The sequence below is a fragment of the Mauremys mutica genome, chromosome 10 (assembly GCF_020497125.1).
Source record: "Mauremys mutica isolate MM-2020 ecotype Southern chromosome 10, ASM2049712v1, whole genome shotgun sequence".
Taxonomy (NCBI): Eukaryota; Metazoa; Chordata; order Testudines; family Geoemydidae; genus Mauremys; species Mauremys mutica.
In genome coordinates, this window is record NC_059081.1 from 3,309,100 (window position 1) to 3,326,448 (window position 17,349).

A 17,349-nucleotide genomic window follows, 5' to 3' on the forward strand; every position below is an offset into this window, starting at 1 on the left:
AACGGGGTGAACTGGTGCCTTGCAATGGCCACATGCTCACATGGCATCAAAGCCATCTCCACGCTGCCTGGCCCTGGAAGTCACTGCAGGAGCCGTCCGGTCTGCCCTGTTGCAGACCAGCCAGCTACCCGAATATCAGGGTGCGCGACCGCTAGAGAAACACTCCTGGTAGGGCAGCTGGATAAGGAGAGGCGGCGAGACTGAGACCCGGCATTGCCCAGGGCTCGCTGGAGCGTTTCCTGGTTGGGTTGTGGAGAGGCTGACACCTCTTCCCTTCTCCCGGGCAGCTGAAATGCTACCACAAGAAGTTCCGCAGCCCAACCCGAGACGTCATTTTCCGGGTGCAGTTCCACACGTGCGCCATCCATGACCTCGGCATTGTCTTTGGGAAGGAGGACCTGGACGAAGCCTTTAAAGGTGATTGTGTCGTTCTTGCCGGGCGGGGAGAGGGATGTGGGACCCAGCCTGGACGGGGGAACCTTGTGCTACTTGCGGTTTAGGGAGGGAGGGTCATTGATGAGTTACTTTGCCAGCTTGGTTTTCACAGTTCTGCTCCATTGCGGTTCTGATGCAGCTCCCATCACCAGGGTGTCTGGTAACATAGATATATCAGCCCCAGACTGCGGAACTTTGGTAATTTTCAGAGGACTTGGAATATCAGGATCCCAATTTGCTTCCCAAACTGTCTCTGTTTCTCTCTCTAGCTTATCTAGCTGCTACCCGGGTTCAATCCATTCTGGGGTGACCCCTTTCTCCACATTAAAAGTGCAATGGGATCAGTAACGACCTCTTTGGTTTTGGTTTGAGCATTGGCCTGCTAAACCCAGGGTTGTGAGTTCAATCCTTGAGGGGGCCTCTTAGGGATCTGGGGCAAAAATTGGTCCTGCTAGTGAAGGCAGGGGGCTGGACTCAATGACCTTTCAAGGTCCCTTCCAGTTCTAGGAGATTGGTAATCTCCAATTATTATTATTATTATTATTATAAGCTGGTCGCACAGCTCTTCCCAACACCATGGTAGCAGATTGATCCAGTGCCAGCCCAGTGCAAAGGGCATCACCAGCGCTGCATCCTCCGAATCTGGGTTGTCTTTGGCCTCTCCAGTCTCACCCCGCTTTGCTTGTGAGATCTGATTAGCTCATTCATGGTCTGCCTCCTTCGCTAGGCTCTTACCTGGCGTCTGAGCACCGGAAGTTAGGAATGTCCCACTGCTCGGCGTATCCTGGCGCAATGTGCATGGAGGTTCACACTTGCTCCTGTCTAGGGCAGTTGTAAGGAATCTCTGCCAAGCTCAGCTCATTGGGAAGTTGCTCTCGCCATCTCGTCCAGCTACCAGTGGGTACCAGCCTGAGACGGGGGCTTTGTGCTTGATGCAAACCTGCCCACTAGGCCTTTTCATACCTGCATCCTACCCTCCACATCCGTGTGGCCACACTGAGCTGAACATTCATAGAATATCAGGGTTGGAATGGACCTCAGGAGGTATCTAGTCCAACCCCCTGCTCAAAGCAGGACCAATCCCCAACTAAATCCCCAAATGGCCCCCTCAAGGATTGAACTCACAGCCCTGGGTTTAGCAGGCCAGTGTTCAAACCATTGAGTTGTCCCTCCCCCATTGTCAATAAACACACAATACCTGGAAAGTAGATGGTGATTTTCTTGCCGCCAGCAGCACTGTATATCCTAAGTGGTCCCCGCTGATAATTCATTGGGTCAGTCGGTCTGTTCATCCATCCATAGGCTGCTGTTGGATGAAGGTCCCATCAGCTCTGCCCCTGGTCACTCCTCTGTATCATCTCCTCTCAGTCCTGCTCGGGGTTCCTGCCACCCATCCAGCTACAGCTGGTTCGTCTACAGCCAAGAAAAATGAAAATTTCCCGACAACAAAACTTGCAGTTTTCTACAGCCACCCATCCATTCTGAGCCACCCGCCCACCACGTTCAGCCCCTTTTAGCCCCATTTGGAGGCCTCGTGCGCAAATCTGGCTGGAAATCTTTTATCCAAACACATTTTTTGATTAAAAATAGCTTTTTAGTGAAAGGGAAATTTTAGGGAAAAAAATTCCATTTTTGATGAAAATGCAAAAAAAAAAAAATTCAACGAGAAATTGCAACAAAATCGATTCCCCCCCCCCTCCTTTGTTGAAATTTTACGGAAGAAAAAGAAAGATTTCCTGACCGGCTCTCGGCCTGAAACGCTGCTGCTTCCCTCCGTCCTCATCTCCAGGTCCCTGCCCTACCTCAGGGTGAAGGTCTCTTCTGCGTTGCTTCTGTCCAGCCAGCCCTACCGTCTTCTCTCCTCCTCTGCAGCTCACTGACCTGCTGGTGTTGCTCTCTCTCTGCCCACATCACTGCAGGGGAAAGACCTAGGATTTCCCCCTCCCTGTCAGCTGCTTTCATCCCCAGTGCAGGCTGAAGGTCTCCTCCTCGGGCTGGGTGGGTTTGCCTGCAATCTGCACGTGTGGCCAGGGATGTGACCCTGCTCGCCAAGTCGTCTTCCCCAAGCTGCACCATGGGTTTGAACTCGCTGGGGGTGGTTGCCCCTCGGCATCTCTCATGGGTCATGCCCGTGCCACTCGAGCCAGTGTTCACCTGCCAGCTGGTCCAGTAACACGCGCTGTTACTCTGTCTCCTGCACTCCGTCCGGTACAAAGGTGTCCCCTAGCTTCAGCAGCCTCCACTTGCACACAGCTCTTGATTCAGCGAGTAATTTACAACCGTGCCCCAGAGAGGCGGGGATGTGAAACGGGACACTACGGAAATACCCGAGGTGATGCACTGCATGCGGGGGCTATGCCAGCAACCGTTGACCTAAGCCCTGGAACAATATTAGTCACTCCCGCACGGACATCATGACATTTTTACAGCCTGCAAGAGTGTCAGACTCTAGACCAAGAGAAAGTACTTTTGATGGAGTGACATGCTGAGGATGCATTTCTTACTGTAATTACCCTTTGGCCCTGGAGCAGGCTCCCCAGCTCAGGCTCCCCTCTGTAGAGCCCCCACCTTCACCTGTTTTAAGTCTCAAGAGTTGATTGAATTGGAGAGCGAAGGGAGGAAGCCACATACTGCAGCTGGTGGCCAAGAATCACTCGTTGTTTCCATCGGAGGCGTGTCTCGGGCCTCCCCCAGCGGGAAGGACTCCCCGTTACAGCAGCGACTGACAGTTGGGTGGAGAAGTTGCTCAGATGTTCTGGTGTTGAGCACGGTGTGAAAGGCAGATGGGGCACCGCCGTGTTGAGTGGCAGTGGACACCTTTCTTGGGGGTTTGTTGGTGGCTTATGGGGTCCCATCTCTATGGAGTCAATGAGTCCCCTGTGAAAGGGAGGCTGAGCTGAATGGCCATGGAGGTAGGACGCACACTGGCGATTGTGGTTCAGCGGCAGTTGAATGCACACTGGTAGGGGACCGTGCTCCTGACGGGACTTTGTCATCCCTGGTTTATAGGCTCAAGGCCCTGGGTGGCAGGGGCTGGATCACTTGATGACCTGTTCTGTTCATTCCCTCTGGGGCACCTGCCATTGGCCACTGTCGGTAGACAGGATACTGGGCTGGATGGACCTTTGGTCTGACCCAGTCTGGCCGTTCTCATGTTCTCACGTTTTTATGTTTGCTGAACGGGGGGCTCCGTCTCCATAGTTGGGAGTCTGACATTTTACCCAGGCTAAGCTCTCAGGGTGGAAACAGCAAAGGGTTGCCCATGGCCCTGCCCATTGGTGAGCAACGTCTGGACTCCCCCTGCTTTAGTGCGGTGCAGGAGATTGGACACACGCTGAGTTTCCTGTGTTCTGTTCCTATCCTAGACGACCGGTTTCCGGAGTACGGGAAGGTGGAGTTTGTGTTCTCTTACGGCCCTGAGAAGATCCAAGGTACGGCTGCCGGCCCCTCTGCATGGGGCATTGCAGCCCAAAGCTACTAATCCCTGAGCCCCTTGCTCCCGCTACCCACTCCTTCCTGTGCCTGCCACCTCCGCTCCCGTCCGCTTCAGCCCCCGCCCTTCCCCTTCCACCATCCCCCCTGCCCCTGTGCCACCCCCCCCGGCACTGGGCAGCTCCTTGCTGTGGGTGAGCATGGGCGGAGGGGCCCTGCTGCCAGGCGCGGAGCATGCCCCGTGTGCGGTGCCAGTCTCGTACTGCTCAGTAATACGGTCTCGCTTGGAATCAGGCGTCCTCGTGGTGACCTGTCTGGGGAGGGGAGCAGCCCCCATCCCCTCCTCCACCTTCACGGAGGCCGGAGCCCTCTCTGGGCAGGACACCCAGGGAGCTGCTGGTCCCGAGGCGTGGAGTGTACGGCCGGGCCAGCGCAGCCCGGGCCCCTGCTCTGAAAGGGCCAGTGGGGAGCCGGGCTGACCTTGCCAGGGATGCCGGGCCAGGCCCAGCTCACCACTGAGACCAAAACTCCCGTCAGGCACGCGGGGGTGTGTGTGTGGGGGTGTCACTCAGGAACTGGGACTCTCAGAATCCCAGCTATCCGGCCAGTCCACTCACCACGTAGCGCCCCCTCGTGGCCAGGGGCAGCGCGGCAGCTCCTCGCTGGGCTAGGGCCCCCGGGGGTGGTCGCTGCCGCGCTATGGGGGTTTCTCTGTCAGGTGACTCACCCCACCCCCCCGCTTTCCGAACAGAAGCAAAACCCTTCCGGCCTCTCCGGGGCTGTTCTTCAGCCAGTGCTCGGTTCAGTCGGCTGCCCCCTCGCGGGGCTCCGCTACCCTTGGGATGGGCTGGTAGGGCCCCCTCCTTGGAGCCGGTAGGGGAGCCGGGTCCCAGCCTCGCCCCTGGGTTCCAGCCCAGGGCCCTGTACTGCACAGCTGGGCTGGAACCTTTCTCCCTATTGCAGTTTTCCCTGGGAAACGTCCTACCCTGCCTCTTCATGGCCCCGCTGGGTTTCCCGGCCTCTTCCCTGGCTAGTCAGGGTCTCTCGCAGGGCCCTGCCTGAGAGCTTTCCTCCCTCTCTCCCTGCTCGCAGCCTCCTCTCCTGCTCTGGCTCTCTGCTGAGTCAGGGCCCTGCAGTCTCTTCCCTCCAGCTCTCCGGCTGGACCTTCTCGGCGCTTAAACCTGGCTCCGTTTATACAGGAATCATCTGGACCATTGGAACCATCTAATTGGACCGCCCCCACACCTCCTCCCCCCCCGGCCATAGAGCTGCCCCAAAACGATTCCCGGAGAAGGTCTTCTGGGAAAAAAACATCCAATCGGGATTGAAAAATTGTCAGTGATGGAGAACTGAGCCCGAGCCCTGGTCAATTGTCCCAGGGGCGAATCACTCCAACAGTTGTGCCTTGTTTCCAGTCTGAATTTGTCTGGCTTTGACTTCCAGCCACTGGGTCGGGTTTGACCTTCCGCTGCTGGACTGAGGGGCCCCTTATCAAATCTTTGTTCCCTGGGTAGGTGCCTAAAGACTGTGATCCAGTCACCCCTTAACCGTCTCTTTGTTAAACTAAATAGACTGAGGGCTCTGAGTCTGTCACTCTACGGCGGGTTTTCTAATCCTTTAGTGGTACTCGTGTGGCTCTTCTCCGACCCCCTCCTCCAGTTTATCAACATCCTCCTTGAACTGTGGGCACCAGAACTGGACACAGGATTCCAGCAGCGGTCGCACCAGTGCCAAGTCCAGAGATAAAACAACTCGAGATTCCCCTGTTGATGAATCCCACGATCGCATCAGCTCTTTTGGCCCCAGCGTCACACTGGGAGCTCACGTTGAGTTGATGACCCACCATGACCCCCCAAATCCCGTTCAGAGTCACTGCTTCCCATGATAGAGTCCCCCATCCCGTGAGTACGCGCTGCACTCTTTGGTTCTAGATGGATACGTTTACAATTAACTGTATTAAAACACACAGTGTTTGCTTGAGCCTGGATCACTCTGGATCAGTGATCTGTCTTCTTCCCTATTCACTCCCCCACAACTTCTGCGTCATGTGCAAACTTTATCAGTGATGATTTCAGTGATGATTTCAGGTCATTGATAACGATGGTAAATAGCGTAGGGCCAAGAACCAATCCCTGCAGACCTCACTAGAAACATACCTGTTGGAATGATCATTCCCCATTTACAGTTACATTTAGAGACCTATCAGTTAGCCAGTTTTTAATCCATTTAATGTGTCCCGAGTGAATTTTATATTGTTCCAGTTTTTTAATCAAACTCTTGCTCGGTACCAAATCAAATGCCTTACAGAAGTCTCTATATTATGATATATGCCTTTATCAACCAAATTTGTAATCTCATCAAATAAAGTTATCCAGTTAGTTTGACAGGATCTATTTTCCATAAACCCATGTTGATTTGCATTGATTACATTACCCTCCTATAGCTCATTGTTAATTGAGTCCCATAGCAGCCGCTCCATTATCTTGCCGGGGATTGATGTCAGGCTGACTGGCTTGTAATTACTGGGTCATCCCATTTACCCTTTTTAAAAATTGGCACAACATTAGCTTTCTTCCGGTCTTCTGGAGCTTCCCTAGTGCTCCAAGACATACTGAAAATCAACATGAATGGTCCAGCGACCTCCTCAGCCAGCTCTTTTAAAACTCTTGGATGCAAATTATCTGGACCTCTGATTTGAAACGTCCAACTTTAGTAGTTCCTGTTTCGTGTCCTCCAGCGTTACTAATGGGAATGGAAAGAGTGTTATCATCACCATATGACAGTGCGGTTCATCCTGTAAGCCGGGTTCGTTTGGCCCCAGGCTCTGGCCCAAGAAAAAGCCCCCCTATTACAGCACCCCTCAGTCTGTGCATCTCTACACATGCCCTTCTGTCACTGTGCGTCCCCAAACACGGCCCTGAGTCTGCCCCAGCTGCTCCTTTCTGTCCATCCCCATACACGCCCCTATGTGTGTCTGCCCCCCTACGCGCCCCTCTGTCTGCCCCCTACGCGCCCCTCTGTCTGCCCCCTACGCGCCCCTCTGTCCGTCTGCCTGTTTGATCAGGAATTGCTTCCCGACAGTTAGATCTGCTGGTTCACAGGGTGCTCTGTGCTGGGACGTGCTGGGAGTCCAGCATCAGGCAGGATAACTAACCCCTGGGGAATGACCGACTGGAACAGCCTGGGGTTGGCAGAGAGATGCACCAGGTCCTGTGATGAGTCTTTCCCATCTCCAGAGGCTGATTCCTTTCCTCTTCCTTTTGTCCTGCCTTTTTCTGCCTTTCACCCTCTCTCCTTTCACTTCCTGTCTCTTTCTAATAACCCAGCTTCTCCCATCTCTCCCCGCGCCCCCGACCCCGCCCGGCCCGCTCCCATCTCTCCCCGCGCCCCCGATCCCGCCCGGCCCGCTCCCGTCTCTCCCCGCGCCCCCGATCCCGCCCGGCCCGCTCCCGTCTCTCCCCGCGCCCCCGATCCCGCCCGGCCCGCTCCCGTCTCTCCCCGCGCCCCCGCTCCCGCCCGGCCCGCTCCCGTCTCTCCCCGCGCCCCCGATCCCGCCCGGCCCGCTCCCGTCTCTCCCCGCGCCCCGCTCCCGCCCGGCCCGCTCCCGTCTCTCCCCACGCCCCCGACCCCGCCCGGCCCGCTCCCCTCGCGCCCCGCGCCCCCGACCCGGCCCGGCCCGCTCCCGTCTCTCCCCGCGCCCCCGATCCCGCCGGGCCCGCTCCCGTCTCTCCCCCCGATCCCGCCCGGCCCGCTCCCGTCTCTCCCCGCGCCCCCGCTCCCGCCCGGCCCGCTCCCGTCTCTCCCCGCGCCCCCGCTCCCGCCCGGCCCGCCCGTCTCTCCCCGCGCCCCCGCACCCGCCCTCCCCGCTCGCGTCTCTTACCGCGCCCTCGGAGACGCCCGGCCCGCTCCCGTCTCTCCCCCCGCCCCCGACCCCGCCGGGCCCGCTCCCGTCTCTCCCCGCGCCCCCGCTCCCGCCCGGCCCGCTCCCGTCTCTCCCCACGCCCCCGCTCCCGCCCGCCCGCTCCCGTCTCTCTCCCCGCGCCCGCTCCCGCCCGGCCCGCTCCCGTCTCTCCCCGCGCCCCCGCTCGCCCGGCCCGCTCGCGTCCCTCCCCGCGCCCCCGACCCCGCCCGGCCCGCTCGGGTCTCTCCCCGCGCCCCCGTCCCCGCCCGGCCCGCTCCCGTCTCTCCCCGCGCCCCCGACCCCGCCCGGCCCGCTCCCGTCTCTCCCCGCGCCCCCGACCCCGCCCGGCCCGCTCCCGTCTCTCCCCGCGCCCCCGACCCCGCCTGGCCCGCTCCCGTCTCTCCCCTTGACATCCAACACCGGACCCGTGTGTAGCTTCGGCCTCCTTTACTGACTCACCTCCTCCTGCCCCCAGGGATGGAACATCTGGAGAACGGCCCCAGCGTCTCCGTGGATTACAACACCTCGGACCCCCTCATCCGCTGGGACTCCTACGACAACTTCAACGTCCGCCGGGAGGACAGCATGGAGGGTACCTGGGCTGGTCCCCACCCGGCCCACAAAGCTCCGGACACAGGTCATTGTTATAACATATTATTATATTGCCACATGCTAGCAGCATGTGGGGGCGGGGGGTGCTCTTGCAGGATTGTTTGGGGGTGACGGGACATTCCAAAGGCAAAGGGTCCCTCCTAGAACCCCCTAGCTCCTTTATACAGAGAAGGTCTAACATCAGCATCCCCCGCAGGTCTCTGCTGATGTGACCGGCGGGGAGCGCGGGTCTGGCAGGGCAGTTCAAACCTGAGGCTAACGAGCAAAGGGGGTTATAGGAGTCTGACTACGTTATTTATGGCGCCCTCGACACGGTGTTGTTTAAGCTCTAACTGCCCTGCTTGTTGCCCTCAGGGCTTGGTCCATCCAGCTCAGGGGGTGGGCACCTTGGCAGGGTAGCGCTGTGGGGAAGCTGGAGCTGCTCGGTGGGCTGGGAGAGGCCTCCTGTCTCTAGGGCTGTGGATCCAGCCTCTCGCTGCCAGGCTGGAGTTTGGAGTGTGTGAGGCTTACAGGGCATGGACGGGCAGGGAGACAGGCAGAGAAGCATCATCTCACCCCCCTCCCATGCCCATGCCCGCCATCCCCTCAACGTCTCGGCAGCTGCTTCTGTGGCCTGCAGGCAGCGATGCTGACGGGGGGCCCTGGCACCAGAGAGCTGGGATCCTTGTGGGTCTCAGTCAGGAGGCTCAGACAAGCTGCCCAGGGTGCCGGGGTTCATGCAGAACTGGGCTGGGGAGCTCACTGGAATATCTTCGCCGGCGCCTGGCCAGAGCCCGGACGCACCAAGGCCCAGAGAAACGAGACACAGGGCCAGACGGAATCACTCCAGCGGAGGGTGATTATCATAAACGGGAGCACTGGTGGCGGGTGCTGGGGTGTCATAGAATCATAGACGATTAGGTTGGAAGAGACCTCAGGAGGTCGTCTCCAAGACGCAGAAGAAGACTCGGTCCCTGCCCCAGGATCTTGTGTTCCAAACGAACGTGTGGTTAATATATCTGGGGAGAGGGTGGCGGGGCTGCTACTGCTTCAATGCTTTGTCCTCCCGACATGCACGCAGAACGTGCTCGTTCTAGATCCCAGCAAGGCAGGCGATGGACTTTGGTATCTCGTCCCAGACGGCGCCGTCCTGGTGCTCCAGAGAACGCTAGCCTGCCCTCGCCCCGTCACGGGGAGGCAGAGCCGGCACTCGGCCGAGGCTGTGCAGCCCGAGGGTTATGACCCAGCCGTGAAAGCGTTTGATCTCCCACCCGAGCACAGCGCAGCCGCTGGCCGCTGGTGGGGGCGACTGGGTTTTGGGATTGGCAGGAGGGAGCCACTCAGCTGAGCAGCAAGAAGGGGCTTAGGATGAATGTCCAAGTCGTAAAGGGAGTGGGGACTGTTGGGTGTGAAGAGCCACTCAGCTGCACTGCTTGGAGCCGGGGGGACCTCAGCCCGGCCCAGGGACTAGGTGCAGCGGGGGCAGGGCGGGGGTCGTCTCTGGCCGTGGGAATGACAGTCCCTGCCAAGGCAATGGGGCGTGATGTCACAAGCAGTGTGTACGGGGCGGGGCCCAGCTGGCTGCACGGAGGGTCGTTGTTGGCAGTGGAAGGTGAGAGCGTAGAAAGGGCTACAGCGTCTGAGCCCAGTCACTAGCCCGCGGCGATCCAGCCAGCCATGGAGAAGGCAGAGCGCAGAAAACCCGGGCGAGAAAAGCCAGGAGCGTGGGCCTGGGAAAACTGTTATTTATTATTAACCTTCTGTCTTTCCCCGACGCCTCCTATCCAGGGGTCTCAATGTGCTTTATACCTCACAGCCACTTTGTAACGCCAGCGGTATCTAGTGCTTGTATCACCACACACACACACACACACACACACACACTCTAGACAAAGGGAGGTCGGTCTTGTTAATCCATTTTACAGATGGGGAAACAGAGGCACAAAGAGGGGAGCACGGCTTGTCCAAGGACTCCCCCCTCCATCCCACCAGCGATCCAGGAGTCAGACCCGGATCTTACAGGACGGCTGGCCTGAGGTTAGCCTTGAGTCTCATTTTCTATTGTTCGCGCTATCGCAGATTTTGCCAAGTTGCATGATTAATCTGTGCCTCAGTTTCCCCATCTGTGGAACAGGGATAATTCTATCTACCTACCTGCCCTGCAGGGAATGGGCTAAGGCTTTGGGCTTGGCAGATCAGCAGCATTGTAGATAGGCAGAATATTCCCTCTTCGCTCTCCGCTCCTGCACCTTCGGCTCTTGGTCATCCGTGGCCATCAGTGTTGGCTTGCAGGGAACAGCCGGTGTTTTGATTTTGAAGGCATGTGGGGCACGTGTCCCTGGCTCCCCGGATGTTTGCCTGACTGTCAGATGCCCAGTTTTTGCTGCCGCCTCCGGGGTGACGCAAGTGTTTACGAACTGCCCAGCTTGATGTATAGGGCAGGCTGAGCGAGCAGAACCTGGGGCATTGCTCCTGCCGGCATCCCAGGGGTCTGTCCAGTTCTGGACATCTTGGCTTCTTCTGCGTCCTGCAGACTGCGAGCGCTGCACTCGAGAGTCCCCCTCCCCCGTGGTTTGGTTCACAGCGTGGGCATGGAAAGCTGGCAAGGGGCAGCCTCCGAATTCCTGGCAGTGAGGAGGAAACAAGGACTCGTGACACATGGGCTCAGGCATGTGCCTGGCGTATCGGGTACCCAGCGTGACTTCATTAGCTCTGCAGAGAAGGGTCCCGACCGCCCTTCCCTAAGGAAAACAGCGATGCTGACATCTTAAAGGGCCGGACCCTTTCCCCGGCAAGATTCCCGTCCAAGCCAATGGCAGGTCTTGCCTGAGCAACTGAGGAAAACCTCAAGATCTGGCCTGTTTGCAGAATCGAAGATCAACAGGTCATCCTGGGCATGGAGAGCTGCTGAGGGCGGGTGAACGCCAAGGAGATGATGTTTTCCTAACTCTTCGTGGGGAAGTGATGGCTACATGAGGAGCAGGCTGGCGTGAGAACAAGGCCTGACAACCGGGCGGCTGCTTGTGCATGTGCGTTTGCCAGAATCCAACCCCAGAAAGGGAGGAAAATGCAGCGCTCCAGGGGAAGATGCCCGCGGCGGCGAAGAAATGTTTTATGCCCCTGTGACGTTATTGATATAAATGGGGACCATATAGAACATGGGTTGCAACCAAGGTCCTGTAGTGGCACCAAATCCTAAGTAAAGGGGGTCATATAAGGTGTCTAAGACCAGGTTCTGGGTTGCTGATTATAATTATGCTGTCTAGATGTCTGTATCATTTTTAGTTGAAGTTATGAATGTTGGCTCTATGCTGTCTGTATTGCAAGTTTGTGCTGTGCTTCTGGGGGAAGCCTCCCAGACAAGCTGGTGTTAGCTCTGCCTAGCCTGTTTGATGGCCCATTAAGGACCATTAAGGACACAATGGACCCATGGAGAGAAGGCAGACACGCCTTGTGACTCAGCAAAGTATGCAGGGACTGGCCCATGTGACTCCAGGCTCCATCTTGCTGTAAATTTCCACAGTGAAGACAAAGAGATTCTTACACCTGGAAAGGCCTATATAAGGCTGATGCTTCATCTCCATCTTGTCTTCAATCCTGCTTCTGACCTCTGGAAGGACTTAGCTACAAACTGAAGCTCTGCACGAAGGACTGTTGACCCATCCCAGCGGGGGATGTTCCAGAGACTTAATCTGAACCTGCAGTTTACTCCAGCACTGCTGCAAGCCTGAACTAAGAACTTTGCCATTACTGTATGTAATTGATTCCATTTAACCAATTCTACCTCTCTTCTCTACCTTTTTCCCTTTGTAAATAAACCTTTAGATTTTAGATTCTAAAGGATTGGCAACAGCGTGATTTGTGGGTAAGATCTGATGTGTATATTGACCTGGGTCTGGGGCTTGGTCCTTTGGGATTGAGAGAACCTTTTTCTTTTATTGGGGTGTTGGTTTTCATAACCATTCATCCCCAGGACGAGTGCACTGGTGGTGATGCTGGGAGACTGGAGTGTCTGAGGAAATTGCTTGTGTGACTTGTGGTTAGCCAGTGGGGTGAGACCAAAGTCCTTTTTGTCTGGCTGGTTTGGTTTGCCTTAGAGGTGGAAAAACCCCAGCCTAGGGCTGTGACTGCCCTGTTTGAGCAATTGGTCCTGATTTGGCACTCTCAGTTGGGTCCCGCCAGAATCACTCCGTCACAGTGGCGTAGTCGGCAGGATCCACAGAACCAGGTCAATTAAGTTTTGGGTCAGAACCCCACGCTATCCAAATTTTAACTTTGGGATTGAGAGTTTGGTTGGTTAAAGATCAGTGACCATGAGACAGAGAGCATCAGGAAAAGCAAGGAAACTGCAAGCCTTGAGAGACAGCCTGCAGTTTGATTATGAGCAAGAACTGGCAGAAATTCGAATGGAGAAAGAGGCTGATGAGAGAAAGAAAGAAGTTGCTAAGAGAGAAGAAAAAGCTCGTAAGAGGCGTCTGGAGCTGCTGGCTGCTGAGGAGAAAACTCGACAGATGCAACAGGAGACAGCTAGACTCCAAATCCAAGTCAAAAAAGCAATGGAAGAACAGCAGAGACTGTATCCTCTTGAAAGTCCAGTTTGTAACAATGTTGGTATGTTGTATAACTCTGAGCAGTTGTCTGGGGGTAACCAAATGTACCCCAACAATGCCACCTTTTATGTCAATGCTGTTACTGTGTGTTCAGTAGGGGGTGGCCCCATAAATTGTGCCAGTGCTATGGATGGGAATGGTAATGGAAAATTCATAGAGTGTGTAGAAGTCAATGGTAAAAGCTGTTTAGGGCAAATTATGGCTTCTAACATCACTCTTGTTAGAGCAGATCTGGTCAAAGAGGAAGATTATTTACCAAATCAGAGTGTGAATGTTGTGATCCTCTGTGAGTTTACTGTCCGTGTGCCTTTAGCCAGAATCCACCTTGAGTGGAATGGGGCTCAGCATGAGGTGATAGCTGGCGTCAGGAAGTTATTGCCTAAAGATCTTTTAATTGGGGAAAATGTTAAAGCTTTGTTCAATCCAGGTAGCCAGTCACAGGAGAGGAATAATCTTAAACCTGTGTCTATTGTGAGCAATAATTTGCCTGAGGTGGGTTGCTCCAAAGGTTTGTCTGTGCAAAAAAGCAGTGTGTCTGGAAATGAAGTTTCTGAATGTCTGTCTAATGTCTCAGAAGTTAATCTGGAGTTAGATCAAGAGCAGAAAGATCTCATTGGGGAGGAAAATGTTTCTCAGGAGCAGATTAAAGTAGATGGTCAGGTTAAAGCCCTAACTAAGGAAGGAGAGGGTAAATTTGTAATGGGTAATGGATTGGTGGCTAGTGCAGCTTGTAGAAGTAAACCTGAAATGGGTAACTGTGATTTGCTAAAAGTAGCTCAGTGTAGTGAAAAGAGCAGCAGCTTATCTGTTGGGAGAGGCAATGTGCCTGGTAGGGAAAGTTTGGAGGAGCCTAGGCAGCCTTGTGAGCTGATGGCTTTGTCTAATCAGCAGTTTGGGAAGGGAGGGATAGTGGAAGATGAGTGTCCATATCCCTTACCTGTTTCCTGTGTGGAGAAATGTGACAGTGGAGGGAATGTGCCTGTCTCTGTCAGGAGTATTGACTTGCCTATGAAGGAAGCTACCCCAGTCTCCAAGCAGTTGTCTGTGAACAGCCCTGTGTGCTGGGACGAGGGAAATGAAATCCCAAGCTGTGTGTCTGGTGAAGGAGAATGTGTCTCCGGCTCTTCTGTGTCTGTGGAGCAAACAGAAGGGGCCTTTCAGCCTGTGATGGTTGAGGGTGATTCAGTTGTCTCGAAGTTGGTTGTAAATACAGCTAAAGCCCAGGAAGGGAATGGTCCTGAGTTTGTGTCTGCTGGGGAAAATGGCACTGTGACTAGGTTGCATCCAGTTAGTGTCTTAGCAAAATCCCAGAGAACAGACAATTCTGGTGCTTGTAGTTTGCCAGTTGCTAATGTGTGGTTGGAAAAGGGTGTAGCAACTCTGTCTGATCAGGGTGATACCCTAGCCAGGGCACAAGGAGAGCATGAAGGTGATTTAATGGTGTTACTTACTGACAGTTTGACAACTTGTAGCAAGAAGGAAAAGATTCCTGAACTTGTTCATGGCCAAGGGAAGGAGACTGCTTCTGACCTGTTATCTAGAAAGTCTGTAGGTGTGCCTAAAAGGGGATTGTGTAGAAATCCGCCTGTGGGGCCTGAAGTGAGTCTAAGTGTAGGTGAGACCCAGAAAGCGGCTGTGGTTGCTCAGGGAAGTGTTCCTGTAAAGCAAGCCCTAGGTGGAGAGGGGAAGGGCAGAATTTCTGTGAGGGGTGAATTGCTGCTTAGAGAAGCTCCTAGGGAAAGGAATCCTCATGGTAGCCTGTGCAAGCAGTTTACTGCAACTGAAGGGTGTAAAAGTGATTTAATCAGGGAAGTTTCAGTTCCTAACAGCCAGAAATTTTCTGTTGTGAATGGATCCACTGACTTTCCTTTTGAAAGATCCAGTGTGGGCAGCTTTGAAAAGGTCTCAGGTGGAGTAGAAGCTGTTAAGGAAGTTGAGCAGCCCTATAACCACCTGGCTGTGTGTAGCCAGCTTGTTGGGGAGACAATGCTGTTGGGACAGGAATGTCTCCATGCTGAATCGGTAAGTCAGCAGTCTGTGCTTCAGGATCTGAGGACAGATTCAGTTACTGGTTTTTCAAAGCAGAACAGTTTTATGGCTGAATGCTTGAGGAGGCAGGGGAGAGCAAGCCAGCTCTCACCCTCAGACTCTTTGGATTTGTGTGGTATCTCTGTTAGACAAAGTCCAGCCGTGGAATCCATAGCAGCTAAGAAGTTAAAAGCTAGTGTCTGTGTTGATGCGAATTACTTGGCTGGCAGGGAGAAGACAGAATTGCTAATAGCTGTTAGCACAGAGGGCCCGCCCCATCAGCCAGTGAATTCTGTTAAGCAAGAGAAATCAGGGTTTAATCCTAAAGGACAAGAAGGAAAGAGAAGACTGAATTTTGCAAAGGGAACTCACAGGTTAACCCTAAAAGGCCCAAACTCCAATGGTATTGAGCCAAGGATGTGGCATGACAAACATGTTTGTAGATGGACACTTGCAATCAATTTGTTGTTATTGCTAATGCTAACTGTAACAATGTATAATGTGCCTAATCTTTTGGAAAATCCCTTGAACATGTTGAAAGGAATACATGAAAACCCACTTTATGTTAAAGGGCCTTGCTATACAGATGTTTCACAGTTAATGCCTGTAAACAGTGTTGGAACTTTTCACAGGGGAAAATACATTCCAGACCTGATGTGCTGTATGAAAGGGGAAACTGAGGCACACTACCATATTGCGTTCATGGCTAAATGCCGAAAGTCCTGTACTATGAACAACATCAATATCTACATTGGTTTAATGTTAATTGGGTTCAAAACATTGGCCAAAGCTGGTATGGATAAAGTAGCTGTTTTCTTTAGCTCTTGGCAAGATCACCTGAAACGTACAGGAACCATGCTGCAAAAGCTAACCAAGTTATACCTTAAGTTTGTAAAAAGATTCATTCATGTTATTGAACATGACTTTGATAAACCATTTCGGTTATACACTGGTACGGCCTCTAGCCCAACACTAGCTGTAGTGAGACAGACCCAAGGAAAGGGGGCTCTTGGGATGCAGTCAGCGATGTTTTGTCATCCCTTCCTGCATCAATTTTGCGTTGGGGGTGTGACGTTATTGATATAAATGGGGACCATATAGAACATGGGTTGCAACCAAGGTCCTGTAGTGGCACCAAATCCTAAGTAAAGGGGGTCATATAAGGTGTCTAAGACCAGGTTCTGGGTTGCTGATTATAATTATGCTGTCTAGATGTCTGTATCATTTTTAGTTGAAGTTATGAATGTTGGCTCTATGCTGTCTGTATTGCAAGTTTGTGCTGTGCTTCTGGGGGAAGCCTCCCAGACAAGCTGGTGTTAGCTCTGCCTAGCCTGTTTGATGGCCCATTAAGGACCATTAAGGACACAATGGACCCATGGAGAGAAGGCAGACACGCCTTGTGACTCAGCAAAGTATGCAGGGACTGGCCCATGTGACTCCAGGCTCCATCTTGCTGTAAATTTCCACAGTGAAGACAAAGAGATTCTTACACCTGGAAAGGCCTATATAAGGCTGATGCTTCATCTCCATCTTGTCTTCAATCCTGCTTCTGACCTCTGGAAGGACTTAGCTACAAACTGAAGCTCTGCACGAAGGACTGTTGACCCATCCCAGCGGGGGATGTTCCAGAGACTTAATCTGAACCTGCAGTTTACTCCAGCACTGCTGCAAGCCTGAACTAAGAACTTTGCCATTACTGTATGTAATTGATTCCATTTAACCAATTCTACCTCTCTTCTCTACCTTTTTCCCTTTGTAAATAAACCTTTAGATTTTAGATTCTAAAGGATTGGCAACAGCGTGATTTGTGGGTAAGATCTGATGTGTATATTGACCTGGGTCTGGGGCTTGGTCCTTTGGGATTGAGAGAACCTTTTTCTTTTATTGGGGTGTTGGTTTTCATAACCATTCATCCCCAGGACGAGTGCACTGGTGGTGATGCTGGGAGACTGGAGTGTCTGAGGAAATTGCTTGTGTGACTTGTGGTTAGCCAGTGGGGTGAGACCAAAGTCCTTTTTGTCTGGCTGGTTTGGTTTGCCTTAGAGGTGGAAAAACCCCAGCCTAGGGCTGTGACTGCCCTGTTTGAGCAATTGGTCCTGATTTGGCACTCTCAGTTGGGTCCCGCCAGAATCACTCCGTCACAGCCCCGGAGGCTTCGCTTTCTGCCTTGCGCGGGGAACTCATTTCATTCCCTTGTAAGGGCAACGGCGGTTCCCGTTCCTGGAGACCAGCGCTCAGAACCCTTTTTCCCCCTCGCAGGAAGTGTTAACAATAACGACTGGCTCGTGAAATGCTTGGAGGGACCCGGCTAAGCCTCACAATTTATGGCTTCTCTCTGGTAGAGCCACGCCT

At 54.0% G+C, this 17,349-nt stretch overlaps 1 protein-coding gene across 11 annotated transcripts in view; it reads left to right on the top strand.

The window, feature by feature from the left end:
* Nucleotides 1–17,349, top strand: part of TNS1 (tensin 1) — a 267,429-nt gene that overhangs the window by 157,443 nt on the left and 92,637 nt on the right. For all 11 annotated transcript variants that reach the window (XM_045031936.1, XM_045031937.1, XM_045031938.1 and 8 more), the window contains 3 exons: nucleotides 288–417; nucleotides 3,801–3,866; nucleotides 8,244–8,405. In XM_045031936.1, the coding sequence (XP_044887871.1) occupies nucleotides 288–417; nucleotides 3,801–3,866; nucleotides 8,244–8,405 (358 nt within the window). The remainder of the gene's footprint in view (nucleotides 1–287; nucleotides 418–3,800; nucleotides 3,867–8,243; nucleotides 8,406–17,349) is intronic.